Here is a 15,483-nt window from a genome sequence, read left to right as displayed (position 1 = left end):
GCCTGTCCATCTTAAGAGTGCTAACTGGGGGGAAAAAACCAATGTTTGTGCCAAAAGAAGTTAAAAGTTGCATTTTTTCCTTCAAACAAACTATTGTTTAGTGTTGTGACCTACTTTTCCAGGCAGAAATGAAACTGGGTAGAACTGTAAGGAAGAATATAGATGCTTCAGATGATAGTGTCCTGCTTTCTGTACATCTCATTAGAACAGTCTTCCATGTGCTGACAAATACCAGATGGATTAATGTGACAGCATCACTGTGGGCATAAGTTATGTCTGATTTAAGGACAGAAAAGCTGAAGCTCAAGTAAATGAAGGGACTTGGCCCTAGAAGGAAGGCAGTGATGAAAGATGTGTATCTCTTACAACTCTCCATCCTTGTCTGCTCTGCAAAGGGGCTGTTCCAACAGTTTATTTTAGACAAACATGTATGATTCACATTGGCTTGCAGAGGAATTTCAGGTAAATCCAACTTGTATGAAGATGTTGGATTAATTTGGGGTTCTTTTTTTTACCTTATGTTGACATTACATACTAATGATAAAAATATTTTGAAGTTATCAAGAATATAGGGTGCTTCACCAATATAAATATTGGTCATCACCTGGTTGCATAAGCTTGATTTTCCTTGCAGCATTCAGCCTGTCACCCTGGGCCGTGCTGAGCTGCCGTGTGAGGAGAGCTTGGAGCTGCTGAGAGCTGTGCTGGGGCAGGGCAGGCTGGGCAGTGTCACCCCGATGAGCTCTTCCCTCCTGATGCAGCCCTGACCCGATGGGCTGTGACCCTGCACGAGTGGCTTCCTCAGGCAGCTGCTGCTGCCCCCAAAGGTGCAGACCCTCACAGTGCCCTGTCCTTCAGTGCCATCCTCTCTCCTCCCAGCAGGCACAGCCTGTCCCCGTCTCCTCCTTGTGCCTTGTCCCCACACCTGGGATGCAGGGCAGAGGGGAGCGGAAGGATTTAGCAGTGGGTTTAAGGTGGGGATTAAGGGAACTGCTGAGCCCATGTGTTTAAAGGTGTTTAGGGTACAAATATTTATTGGTAACTCAGTCTGTGAGCCTGGCTGGCAGAGGAGCTGCCTGGCTCTGCTGCCCAGCTCAGTGCAGCACTCACTGCCTCTGCCTCAGCCCCTGGGGAGGGAGAGCAGAGTCTGGGGGCTGCACATGGGGGTGGTGAGGAAAATGGAAAAGAAAGAGAATAGGGTAAAGATAGGAAGCAGAGTGGAGTCTAGGGAGTTTAATTCTTCCCTTGCAGGAATATTCAGGAGTCCAATATGCAGACCAGCCAGGAGAGAGCATACACCTGCAGGTGCCAGGTTCCTTTAAAATTCTCCCATCCCAATTACAAACCCATTAAAATACCTGGGGAATGAAGCACTGCAGAAAGGAAACCCTAGATTCAACACAGCTTGTACCACTTTAATTCCTTGTGTTTGCAAAGCTAAAGACAGCAGCTCTTCTAATTCCTGTGTGTTTCACAGAAAAACAGGTGCTGTGGACAGGAGCTTACAATTTATAGCAGAAGATTTCACAGATACCAAATGAGAATTCACTGCATGATCTTAACCAAGATGCCATGACCAAACAAGGGAATAGATTAGTATATCTTTTAATTGCCTTCTAATTGACTTGTATGTTGTTAAGCAAGTAATTTCATCATGTTTTAAGAAGTTTCTGGCTGGAGGCTAACTGCAGCAAAATGAATGCTGGAGGAAATGATACAGTAAAATGCAAGGGCACACACTGATTCAGAGTTAATGAGGCAGCCAAGAGACTTCACCATATGAAAGTGCCCAGTGTTGTGGACAAAAGTCAGCCCTGTTGAAAGAAGACAAAATATGGTGGTGATGCAGGGAGAACATGAAGTTTTAAATGCCCAATTGCTGTGCAGGGTGTGGGGAAAGGCTCACACAGGGCTCCTCATTAAAAGTGGCCTACATTGGCTTGGCTTTTGGAGGCAAAAAGGAAGTTTGACAGTGTGAAAATTATGCAGACCAATAACCTCTGTCATCCTCAGGAATAATGCATGACAGTACCCTGGTTGGTGGGTTTATTTATTTTTTATAAACTGAAATTACGTGCTACCCAAACAGTAGAGAGAAGAGGGAAAGGAATTTGAGATGGAAATATAATCCCTCAGAAACAAGCCTCTGCCCTCTTCTCAGATGTTCATGTTGTATTTCTATAAAACTTGGGATTGCAACAACATAGTTTTTCTCTTTTGAGAAACGAGCTGTTAATAAGGAGCATAAAGCTAGCTTAAAAATTAATAGCCAGCAATAAAGTGCATAGTGAGACATAGTGAGCTGGCAGCAGCAAATTGATGCAGCAAGAGTCATCACAGATGCCAGTCCCCAGTTGTCTCTGAGAGATGATTAAACAGATGACTAGAAAAAAAATTAAAATCAGGCTTTAAAAAATTACATTACAAGAGTGGTTGTGGAAAGTACATGATAAAGAAGTAAAGACTGTGTTTCAGAGGAAAAAACCAGTCAGCTGACACTCATTCCCAGTTACTAGTTCATTTAAGAGTTTATTACCTGATAATTACCTCAAATATTGGAGATCAGCAGCTAAGTTGGGCATAAGTGTGTGAAAGTATTGAAGGGAGAACCAGAAAAATTGCTGTGCTGGGAAAGCAAAATCAGTGGGTCTGTTTCTGAAGTAAATTGCAATTAGTAAGAATAAGAATTTGGGCCAAATGTTGCCAATCAGTATTCACAGAGTGTCCCCAAAGTGAATACAGTGCATTCTGTGTGTGATGGAGTGGCATCAGTGCAGGGGACAGTGTGATTTACAGGGGACAATGCAGCTGGCAGGGACACAGCCCCTGCAGCCTGTGGCAGCAGATATTTAGGGAGGTAAATCTGCTCATATTTGATGTATTCCTGGCTTTCTCAGTTCCTGTCCCAGGGAACTAATTGCTGCCTAATGTAATAGCTGCCCACCTCTTTGTAACCACACTTTTCTTGTCACGACTGGAGGCAGGTGTCCTCAGCACACAAAGAGGAAATTGAGTTCTTGCAGTGATGTGTTCAGAGGCTCAAAACAGATCTTTTTCTTTGCCCATGGAAAAGGAATTATTTTAAGGCATAGTTGTTAAAAATATCCTAGAGTATTTTGCCAAAAGGTGACTCTTGGATTTCAGAATCTTTTCTTTCAGAGGAAAACAATTACAGGGTATGGTACCACAGATGAAATTCCTTTATCTGACTAGATATTTTCATTCTTTTTTTTTCTTCCATTGACGTAAATTCAGCCAAATTAAACCAATAGCAACTCTTTCACAGGGAAAAAAAATGTACCAAGTAATTTATATATTACAAAATTTTTGGCACTGAATTCTAAATGGCTTCTGGCAGTGTGTACCTCACCAGGGGTCTGCGTTGGTGTGGCAGCATTTAACTCTGCCTCTGGGACCTCATGGGTTTGATTTGTGAGAATGTGTGGCAGCAACAATCAAAATATTGCCTTCTCACTTGGCATTCAGAGTGTCAGTGTGTGCTCACCAGGCCCCCACCCGAGGAATTAAGAGCACTGATATAGGTTGGTTTGGGTTTTTTTAGTGCCTATTTTTTCTTAAATACCTATGTTTTTTATCTAAACCTGAAAAACCTAATTTTTCAGGTTTAATTGTTTTGTAGTGGAACTACAGAGGATGTTTTACAGCCATGGGTAGCCAAAGATAAAGGGATGTAAAAGTAAATTAAAAGTGACCTTACGAAGTGGTGTGTTGGCTTTTCTTTTAATGTCTATAGATAAATGCTGAATTGCTATGAAAGGTGTGGGTGAGGGTATTTGTGTGTGTTTTGTCAGAGGGAGAGAGATGCTTTGATTTCTAGTTTTGCCTGCCCTGGTTTTATTTCTGGCCCTTGCGTGTCAGGAGTGCCGTGTGCTTACCCTGGGGGAGTGTGGTGCTGCTGAGCCCCAGCCAGCTGCCCTTTCCCTGCCCAAATGCCAGCAGCTCCCACTCCTCACCCTGAAAATTATTTTGCTGACTGCAGCACTGGCAGAACTATGATTTCCAGAGAGTCCCTGCTAGTAAAATCTGATTAAAGTAATTTTTTTTTTTGCCCCACCAAGAGATTAAAACTTCTTCTGCCATGCTGGTTTTTTGCCCTTCAGCTTCTTCCAGGCTGGGTGGGGAATGTCTTCTGGTGGTCCCAGGACGTGTGCCAGCCATAAAAGATGGATTGGGTGAGGGGAGGAGTGTGAGCTCAGTGTTCCTGTAATGTCTGACACTGAGAGCCAGCATGGAAAGGACCTTTCATTAAAGGCAGCATGTGACACTGGTGACCTTTCCTCAAAAGGCAGCATGTGACACTGCATGAGGGCAGACCAGTGCAAAGGAGGCCAGGTTTTCACCTTTGAAGGTCTGGTTTCACTGATCCAGGATTTGTGCCTTCTTGTCCATATGTTGTAAAAGAAGATTTCCAGTACTGGTCTGGCTGATTGCTGTAATACAGAAATTTAGGCATATTTGGTGGCCTTCATCCCCTCTTTATCATACTGTGTTATTTCATGAACTATTTGGGTTAATTTCAATGTGAAGTTAAGCACTGTAGATGATACCAGAGTCAGCAGATGGAACTAATTAATGCCCTATATAAAAATTATACTCAAAATATGGTATAAAATACAATTTTAGTGCATAGTCCTGTCTTTCAGTGCATAGTTTGTGTGCGTGTTACAATAAACATCTCATTGCTTTTATGCTACTGAGGTGACTATTAAGTAAAAACATTAGTTGTGGCTTTGTGATTTCATGTATACATTATGTAATCACAGAATCATAAAATACCCTGTGTTAGAAAGGACCCACAAGGCTCATCAATTTCAACTCTTGGCTCTGCACAGGACCACTCCAAAAAGGTAATAAAATATATAAGAATAGGATAAATATATAAGAATAGGGATAGACAAGAGACAGAACAACTACAATAGTATCAGTGTGTATATATTGTCAATCCAAACCAAAGCCTTTGCAGTAATTTGGTGTCATTTCATCAGTCTCACCAGGTGTGTTTTGTGCTTTTCCTGGCTCAGATTTCCCAGGCCTTGCTGGAGAATGATGCTCATCTGCTGGAGAATGTTCTGATGCCAGCAGTGCTAAATAAAGGACTTTGTGAAAGATGCTTGAGGAATCTCAGGCTGCTTTTTGTGGTGCCTTTTGGTCATGTTGTTCTGTAACTGATGAACGTGGATCAAACTGCTCTCTGAGATGCTGCTGCTCCTTTTGTTGGGAGGTTCTCCTTCTTTTTGTACAATGATATTGTACAATATTCCTCTCAAAGACAGCGTAGAAGTAAGAGTGAGTGAAATTAAGGTAAACAACACTCTCTGATGGTCTGAAAATATTTGTGCTGTCTGTGCTAGGGGTGTGCTTGGCTTGATTAAAGCTGCTTGAGTTTTGTTTTCTCTCTGAACATTCAAAATTGAGAACATTTCCTTTGGAATTTGGTGAGGGACAAGTAGAGCAGAAAGGAGAAGCAGAGCTGTCAGCCAAGGATGAGGCTCCTCACCTGCATCATCTTCTGTTTGCTTAAGGTGTTATCAACTATCCAGAAATTCGGGCTGAGGGGAGGTGCAGGTTTAATAAGTGGGAGGAAAGGACATTGCCTGGAGTTGTGTCTGCAGGAGAATTGTCCAACAGTTGCTAAGACAGGTTTAGATAGCTGGAACTGGTTTTATTGGGTGTGCTTGTGTGAACAGGTCTTTGAATATTCAGAGGATGAGAAAAAATGGTTAGGGCTTAGCTGCAGTAGGAATTTCAGAACTGGTAATACTGGTGGAAATGAGCCAAGAATAGGAGGAAAAGTTAAAGATGTTTGCACAAAAAAAGACCTGGAACTCCAGATGAAAAAGTGAGCTTGTCCAAAGCTGACAAAGGGAGCAAAGTAAATGCCAGGAACTTTGGTGGGTCACTTGAAATTGAATCAACCAGAAACCATGACCATGTCCGGAGGTTGTGCTCTGGTTTAGAAAAAAATTCAAGTCTAGAGCTGTAGATCTCATACCACTTAAACGTTTCTATATTAATCTCTTTCCAAGTTATTAACTTTGAAATGTGAAAAATTCTCAGTTCATTTCCCGGATTATTTCTGGAAGTAAATCCTTCAGAAGCTGGTTAGCAAGCTTAGGAGAAAACACACCAGAGTGCTGTCAACAGCTGTATCCTTGACAGGAGAGCAGAGGCACATCTGCCACTGTTTGTTCCTGTCTGGCTCATTTTTCTGCTCGTTATGTGTGTTGTGTGTGTGTGTCACTGGCTCTGCAAAGACCACACACAGCTGAATCCACAAGATTGCAAAGACCTTTGCAGAAATGAAATTTCTTACTCACTAAAAAGAAAATATACAAATCCCTGCTAAGGATCTCTTGCTGCACCACTTAGCAGCAAGTAGGGGAACTTTGGTCTGGGTAGATTTTTCCTTTTTAAAACCTCTCTGTAAAATGACTCAGAAAAGCTGTGCCAAAACGAGTGTTTCAGTGTCTGGCCCACTCAGAGGGGCTTGTGATCACCAGACTCAAGGGTGATGTGGAGCTGTCTGAACGTGCCAGACAGGTCTGGGAAACCATGGGATGTCTGTGTACAGAAACCTGGGCATCCCGTTACTCCTAAAATAATGTACCTGTCCATCGTGGCCACTGCTCATGCCAAGGGACAGTTTTACAGATTTTGAAGCTCTCCTATTGCTGACCACTCCCAGGGTGTGTTGGTTTTTAAAGAGCAGAGGAGTCTTTAATGATGCTGTGTGGTTGTGCCATTTCTGCCTTTCAGGAGGGACCTTCAGGCTTGAGTGAGGCTGTTGTCATAAACTTGAAAAATGCAGAAAATGATCAGTGCTTAAATAATTAACTTAGGCATGTGCTTATGCTGCACACAAAGATGATATGCTTTTATTAAATTTTCCAAAATGTAAACATGATATATCTATGGGAAGTTTTATAATTTTTTATAGTTGTAGTCAAAGCAGCCTTCTCCCTCACTCCAATATTAGTCACTAGGAAAAGAAAACCCAGAATCTCCACTATATCCTTCTCCCTGTTTGTGATAAGTTAGGAATCTTATTTCTCATATGAAAATAATACACAAGCATCTTGCTTTATATATTTTGTAAATTGTTGCATGAAATTCCTGGGTAACAATTTGTTCCAGAGGGTTTGAAAACCCTTGCTGTAGATTTTCTTCATGAAACAGCTGCTGGTGCTTTGAATCGTGTGGGTGGGTGGATGTGTGTGCTGTGCCTAAAAGGAAAAAAAAAATTCTAGTCAGATGTCAAAGCAAAAATAGGAGATTTTAGAGATTTAGACTGGATGGAGGAGGTGGGAAGCCAACTCTGCAGAGATGTTAATTACCTTGGGAAGAAAAAGAGAGCAGTGGAGTAGGTGTAGCAGGAGATTTACTTAATAGAATTCACACAATCATGAACCCACTTTTGCTGCATTTAGACAGGTTCTTAGTGAGGGCTTTGCAACAGAGGTATTTTATCAGAGGAAAAACAGTTATTAGTCTTTTTATTGGGAGGGGGGCTATTTTTACATCCCTATTAATGAAGAAGGACAAAAATTGTATGGGAATTTTTTTTTATTTGTTGGGTTTTGGGGTTAAAAATGAACCTCATAATTCATGGAATTCTCCTGGGGATTCAAGGCAATTTAAGAGAAAAAAACCACTGTGCAACTGTGAAAATGGCCCTTTTCTCCATCAAACAAGCAGCAGCAGCACATGAGAGGCTTTCCCCATAGAAGGAGTCTCTTTTCTGCAGAGGGAGCTCAGGATGGGAAGGAAATGCCAAGGGTTTCAGGATGTCCTGGTGTCTCCCTCTTTGCTCTGTGGTTCCTCTGCAGTCCCACCTCCAGCAGCAGCACCTGGTGTGGCAGAGGAAGGGTTTGGAGCCCAGTGCTGTCCTGGTTAGCTGTGCAGAACAGGAATTCCTGAAAAGCAGCAGCAGTGCTCACTGCATTGGGGGGAATGGGGGTACCCAGAGCAGGAGCCTGGCAGGGCTCTGCCAGCTGTGCCAGGGGCTGTGCCAGCTCTGCCTGGGCTGGGTCCCCCTTGAGCACCAAGGAAGGTGCAAAGTGGAGAAACTCTGTGCTCTTCTTAATGTGCACTTACAGTGCTCCCAAGGTGGTTATTCATACCCTCAGCGTGTGCAGGAAAAGTGCCATGTAGGTGTCAGCTGCAGCAGACAAAGCAAAGCTAGAACAAAAAAACATTGCTGTTCTTGGTTTGTGTGTCCTTGTGCTTCCCTGGCTTTGCTCAGCTTGGTGGGCTCAGCAAGGGAATCTCTTTTTCCCTTTATTACCATTGCCTTGATTTACTCTGTGTGTGTGTGTACATGTGGACTTTCTAGGACTTTCTCATTCCTAGGGCTAGAAATGAGATGAGTGGTTTATCACCAGTGACATCCTGGTGAAAAGATGTTCCATTCTGTCTAGAGGCACAAGTAGGAAATATAGAGATAGTAGATAGTGTAAAGGATAATACAGATCATGGAAATGTAGGTGGGCTAATTCCACAGAAATGGTGCTGAATATTTGGGATAAAGGAGGAATTTGTCTGCAAATCCACCTCTGACTCCTCATCCTCACATCCTGTGTCACAAGCCCTTCTGATTCATGTCGACTTGATGAGCTGGAAGAACCTGCTGAGCCTGTGATAGCTATGGCCAGAGGATTAGCAGCTTCTTTCCTTCTGCAATTCTGTTTTTAGACTGGGACACATCTTTACTGAAGATTAGCAGCCTGGTGGGTTGAGGAAATTAGATTTCACAAGGGCTGCAAACTGGAAGCACATATTCAGAGGTGTGAAAATGAAATGGGGAGGTTTCAGTATAGTCTTAAGGAGTGGATCTTATGGCTTGGAGCATTGGGGCTTTTCTGGAGGTGTGGTTATTTCAGAGTAACAGGTGATGTGAATTTAAAGGAGAAATTCCAGAATAACTCCTAATCTGGCGTTGTTGTCCCAGAATAAGGTGTCCTTTTCTGATTTAATTTAATACAGTTTGAAAATACATTGGCCAATACATTTATTACCTATTTCACAGCTGTTATTTCAGTCTTTTCCTGAGTAGACAAGCTGGTGGCAGGGCTGGCTGGCATGGCCATGGGAGTGTGTCCTGGCAGATCCTGCTGGTGTATTTGTCCATCCATCCATCCATCCATCCATCCATCCATCCATCCATCCATCCATCCATCCATCCATCCATCATCCATCCATCCATCTCCTCCTCCTGGGGGCTGTGCCAGATGCCATCTGCACTCTCTGCTCTGCTCCTCTTGGAGCTGAGCTCTCTCTCAGCTTTTCCCTGCTGTGACCCTGGCAGGGCTGGATGGATCAGGGATGGCACTGGAGCCAGGCTGGCAGGGCTGGATGGATCAGGGATGGCACTGGAGCCAGGCTGGCAGAGCTGGATGGATCAGGGATGGCACTGGAGCCAGGCTGGCAGGGCTGGATGGATCAGGAGGGCACTGGAGCCAGGCTGGCAGAGCTGGATGGATCAGGAGGGCACTGGAGCCAGGCTGGCAGGGCTGGATGGGTCAGGAGGGCACTGGAGCCAGGCTAGCAGAGCTGGATGGATCAGGAGGGCACTGGAGCCAGGCTAGCAGAGCTGGATGGGTCAGAAGGGCACTGGAGCCAGGCTGGCAGAGCTGGATGGATCAGGAGGGCACTGGAGCCAGGCTGGCAGAGCTGGATGGATCAGGAGGGCACTGGAGCCAGGCTGGCAGAGCTGGATGGATCAGGAGGGCACTGGAGCCAGGCTGGCAGAGCTGGATGGATCAGGGATGGCACTGGAGCCAGGCTGGCAGGGCTGGATGGGTCAGAAGGGCACTGGAGCCAGGCTGGCAGGGCTGGATGGGTCAGGAGGGCACTGGAGCCAGGCTGGCAGAGCTGGATGGATCAGGAGGGCACTGGAGCCAGGCTGGCAGAGCTGGATGGATCAGGAGGGCACTGGAGCCAGGCTAGCAGAGCTGGATGGATCAGGGATGGCACTGGAGCCAGGCTGGCAGGGCTGGATGGATCAGGAGGGCACTGGAGCCAGGCTGGCAGAGCTGGATGGATCAGGAGGGCACTGGAGCCAGGCTAGCAGAGCTGGATGGATCAGGAGGGCACTGGAGCCAGGCTGGCAGGGCTGGATGGGTCAGGAGGGCACTGGAGCCAGGCTGGCAGAGCTGGATGGGTCAGGAGGGCACTGGAGCCAGGCTAGCAGAGCTGGATGGATCAGGGATGGCACTGGAGCCAGGCTGGCAGGGCTGGATGGGTCAGAAGGGCACTGGAGCCAGGCTGGCAGAGCTGGATGGATCAGGAGGGCACTGGAGCCAGGCTAGCAGAGCTGGATGGATCAGGAGGGCACTGGAGCCAGGCTGGCAGAGCTGGATGGGTCAGGAGGGCACTGGAGCCAGGCTGGCAGGGCTGGATGGATCAGGGATGGCACTGGAGCCAGGCTGGCAGAGCTGGATGGGTCAGGGATGGCACTGGAGCCAGGCTGGCAGGGCTGGATGGATCAGGAGGGCACTGGAGCCAGGCTGGCAGTGCCCATGTGTGCCCCTGTGTGCCCCAGCTGCCCCATTCCTGCTCACCGTGTGTGCACAGGGCAGCAGCCTGGGGACTGCGTTTCCAGGAGCCCCATGGGCTTCCCCCTCACTGCACTGGTGTGGGGTGTGCAGGAGTGGAGCCCTTCAGACACTCCAAGTGTCCCCTAAAGGAAGCAGCAGCTGCATTTGTGGGCTCTGCTCGTGCATCATGAGCAGCAGGAGCTGCCAGCACGTTTTTCTCCTTCTACACTCTCAGGTCGTCTTGTGACCTCTCTTTCTTGATTTATTTGGCAGTTTCTCTCCGTGGGAAGGCAGCAGGATGGGTGTGTTTCAGCCCATGAATGTTCTGCTCTACACCAGCCTATTTGCATTCACTTTTATCTGATGAATGCACCCAGTGCTTTCCTAAATGTCTGGAGTCATTTCTGGGTGAGGTGACACTGCTTTGTGCTGTGAACGTACTTCTGTGTCATCTGCAGATAAAAATTTACATCTCAGGTTTGATTTTCTCCCAAAGGAAGTGAAATTAGTGTGAGATTTTGCTTGGCTCATGCAGGTGTATCAGGAATGTTTGCCATCTGATACATTTGCATGTAGGTGAGTGCAAAGGCAGATTTTATTTTAACCACATGTAGACAAGTGAGTTTGATGAATGGGTTTATTATTCTGGAAGGTGCTTATTATATTATACTTCTCTTTGCCTTTGTCTTTAGGGAGAACTCTTTAACCACTTCAGGGATTGATTGCATCTGATTAGAGAGTAGTTTGTCTTCTGAATCCATTATCCTGGATGAAAGTCCACAAGTTTATTCCATTTTATGGTGCAGCTGGAATTTCATTGTGTGTGTATTATACAAATGAGGACCAAATGCACAAAGTATTCTATAAGGGCTCATTTGAATTGATGAGTGGCCTTTTCTTATAGAATTATCATGCTGGATTGCAGGTAGGGATGGAAAGGAGTCTGGTGGCTCATCCTGCCTGCAGCAAAATAGTGCCCTTTTACTTCTCTCCCTCTTTTGAAATTTGAAAATTCTGGCTCATACTTTCACAAAAAAAAAAGAAAAAAAAAAGAAAGGAAAAAGAAAAATTTCCCAGTTTATTTGACCTTTCCCATTGATACGATTGTTCCCTTGCCAGTGGGGTGTCAGTGCTCTGCAGCGATGGCCAGATCGGGGATAGTGAGTGTACAGATGGGGTGAGGATGGGCAGGAGGAGCAGGTGGATAAGCCCCATGTACCCACAGCCTCCATCTCCTCTGAACTCACAGAAACATGAGCTCTGATTTAATCTCCTAAGCTTCTACTTAGGTTTTCACTTCTCTGTAGGAATGCAGCATTTCTGGAGTGCCCGACTGGCAGAGCAGGATTTGAGGGGAAAGGGAGAGACAGCTTCCAGGCAGTTTCACTAACAGCAGCTTATTATAAATTTAACAGATGAACTGTCCGTTTCTCAGGTGTGTGCTCACCACAGCCTTTCCTTGGATTCTCCACTGGCCATAGAAAAAAATTAATTTCTAAGGTGCTCAGCTAATGTAGTGCATTTAATTGCTCAATAAGGTGTTCCTTGGTTTAAAGTGTGCAGCCTTCATTTTTCCTTTCATCATGTCTCATAATACTGAACTGTGTTGTAGAAGATAACTTTAGTGTGTTTCTTTAATATGTTTGTATTTTCTCAATGATTATTGTAGGAGGCATGGAGGAATTTTGTTCTACTCAGGGTCAGCTGTCAGTGAGTGAAACTTTTTCCTTTCAGTCAAACTGGTCGCTTTATTATGTTTTTCCCCAGATGTCTAAGTTGATAGGCACAGCAGGACTGAAATAATACTTTCTATGACTTGAAATTTCTGGGAAGATTTTATTTTTTGAAATAAATTCTGTAACTTAAGAAGTTAGACATTTGCAAGGGTTCACCTGTCTGATGTAAGATTTTTTTAAGCAGAAATACACATATAGCACATACTTTAAGTATATGCTATATGTATACATACACATACTTTCTTTAAAGCTTCTGGAAAGCACCCTGAATTTTGGGGTTGGTGGCAGCTTTTCCTCCTGTTCTTTTGCCTCTCTGTACCATGCAATCCTTGTATTACCACAGTCCCTTTTGCACTGTCAAACCCCTACATAAAATCTCCGATTTTCTTTTAATTTACATCACTGAAATGACACTTGGATTTTATGTTGGCTGTTCCTATGGCACAACTTAGCTGGAGGAGAACACACCTGGGCAGCTTTGCTCCTACCTCTGCCTGTGCTCTGTTTTTTCCCCTGCAAAGGACATTTTCAGGGGTGCCACTCACCTGGCTCTCCTCTGTCTTAATCCTTCTGGGGAAATTTCCAGTGGTGGGGAATGGCAGAAAATCGTAGGTCTGTTTGAAAGTGATGATGCAGAAGGAAGGAAATAAGTTGAGCAATTTTTAAAAAAGCAAATGAAAGTGTCAGCACAGTGGTCCAAAGTCTGGGAGGGGATGGAAGCAAGGAAGGATCTTCGTCTGGTAAATTTATTTTCAAAATTCACACTTTTTGCTAAATGTAAATGATAGCCTAGGAAAAAACTGCTTGGAATACACAGTAAATGATGTTGCCAGGATACTTCCTGATCATGTTAATTAAACTGTCCCACAGATTGGGCTTAATTACTGCATAATTTGCATTTTGGAAATGATGGTAGGCATTACTAAAGAAAGCTCTTGTTCTGCTAGCAGAAAGAACATTGTACATGAATTAATTTCCAGGGGAAGAAGTCGCCAGACTAATATAATGGTGTATCTTGAAAGTAAAGTAAAGATTTTTGATAAGGAACTGACATATACCTCATTCCTCTCAGCAAGATGACATTTTATATTTGCTCCACTAAGTTCCTCAGAGGCTTCATCCACCAGCCTTCCTCTTGTTGGCTGTTTCTTTAATTACAAGAACCACTGTTGCTTTCAGGGTTGCTGGTGATGAAGCAGACATTAGTTAACATGTGTAAAGATGTAAATATTTGTTCCAGGGCCCAAATTTGATACTGCATATGCATTGCTGGTGATGTGCTTCACCACCCTCCCAAGTTAAACTGCCTCTTAAGATTTCAGCTTCTCCTTGTCTTGCTTTTTATTGTCTGGCTTTGTTTGAAACTTCTGATATGTCTCTGATGTGAAACTTCTGATATGTCATCCTGCTTGTGGAGCCCTGAGGACAGATGGAAAAATGCAGAAATATCTCTCTGCCCTTCAGGTCTGAATTCGGGTGTTACTGCTTGGAGGCCTCGAGCAGACAACTCTTGGGGCAGTGGCTGTGTGGTTTCCTAGTGCTAATAAAAGGATTTTGCATCTGCATTTCTGCCAGGGTAGTTCTGTGCCTCCTGACCCTGCTTTGAGTTCAGTGATGTTCCCACAGCCATGTTTAACTGCAGGGCTCTGATGGGACTTTGAAAAACAAGACAAAGCACCAGAACTCCTGCAAGAATGAAGACAAGAAAACAACTGTTTTATTTGGGAAAAAAAAAAAAAATCTTCTGAACACAGCAATTTCCCAATTTAGACTGCTAATTGCTTTGCATGATACCGTTGCTAGGATATGCATTTCCGATGTGACTTGCACGTTTTAATTTTTTTTTTTTTTTTTTTTTTTGCTCTGTGACCAGGTGATCATAAACAGCACCATCACCCCCAACATGACCTTCACCAAAACATCACAGAAGTTTGGGCAGTGGGCAGACAGCAGAGCCAACACCGTGTTCGGGCTGGGCTTCCCCTCCGAGCAGCAGCTGACAAAGGTAACAGGGCTCACTGCAGGGTGAAAAGGCTGTTTGCATCTTGGAAATGCAGCCTGGCACATCTCCAGAGGTAACAGGGCTACTGCAGGGTGAAAAGGCTGTTTGCATCTTGGAAATGCAGCCTGGCACATCTCCAGAGGTAACAGGGCTCACTGCAGGGTGAAAAGGCTGTTTGCATCTTGGAAATGCAGCCTGGCACATCTCCAGAGGTAACAGGGCTCACTGCAGGGTGAAAAGGGGTGTTTGCTTATGGGAAATGCAGCCTGGCACATCTCCAGAGGTAACAGGGCTCGCTGCAGGGCTGCAAAGGCTGTTTGCATCTTGGTAATGCAGCCTGGCACATCTCCAACCTGTGTGTTACTGCAGGTCCTGCTCAGCACTGCAGGTCGCCCATCTCTGGAATTCCAGAATTACCATCCCTGGAATTGCCAGAATTACCATCCCTGGATGGTATTTTTTCTGGTATAATACCAGAATTATCATCCCTGGAATTACCAGAATTGCCATCACTGGAATTACCAGAATTACCGTCCCTGGAATTGCCAGAATTACCAGAATTACCACCTCTGGAATTACCAGAATTACCATCCCTGGAATTACCATCCCTGGAATTGCCAGAATTACCACCTCTGGAATTACCAGAATTACCGTCCCTGGAATACCACAATTACCATCCCTGGAATTACCAGAATTGCCATCCCTGGAATTCCAGAATTACCATCTCCGGAATTGCCATCCCTGGAATTACCAAAATTGTCATCCCTGGAATTCCAGAATTGCCATCCCTGGAATTGCCATCCCTGGAATTACCAGAATTGCCATCCCTGGAATTGCCACTGCCTGTGGGTGGCAGTGAGTGCTGCTGCAGGGGATGAGTAGCCAGGGAGAGCTGATGTCAGGCTTGCTGACAAAACTGCCTCTGCATTAGCACCTCATCCTGAGTTAGGTATTAATGAAACACTTCCCTGGACTAGGAGCTGGGTGCATTAGCAGGCTTGGAAAGGCTAGAGCAGCCTCTTGTTCTGCATAAGCAGCACCTGAAAATACTCCTGTGTCACTGGAGTGGTGGTCTTGACAAGTGCTTATCAAGCAGCTGAGATGATTGTTTGTTCATGTGGTAAAAAGCCCCACTTATCTCACACATACTTGACTCCTGAGGCATTGGCTGCTTGGCTCTGGGCTTCAT

General features: G+C 45.0%; 1 protein-coding gene across 4 annotated transcripts in view; it reads left to right on the top strand.

Moving 5' to 3' along the window:
- The window catches only part of HOMER2 (homer scaffold protein 2), a 53,841-nt gene that overhangs the window by 23,986 nt on the left and 14,372 nt on the right, over positions 1-15,483 (top strand). For all 4 annotated transcript variants that reach the window (XM_063169793.1, XM_063169791.1, XM_063169792.1 and 1 more), the window contains exon 3: positions 14,166-14,297. In XM_063169793.1, coding sequence (XP_063025863.1) covers positions 14,166-14,297 — 132 coding nt within the window. The remainder of the gene's footprint in view (positions 1-14,165; positions 14,298-15,483) is intronic.

This window comes from Melospiza melodia, chromosome 15 (genome assembly GCF_035770615.1).
Source record: "Melospiza melodia melodia isolate bMelMel2 chromosome 15, bMelMel2.pri, whole genome shotgun sequence".
Lineage (NCBI taxonomy): Eukaryota > Metazoa > Chordata > Aves > Passeriformes > Passerellidae > Melospiza > Melospiza melodia.
This window is presented reverse-complemented; position numbering and strand designations above follow the sequence as displayed.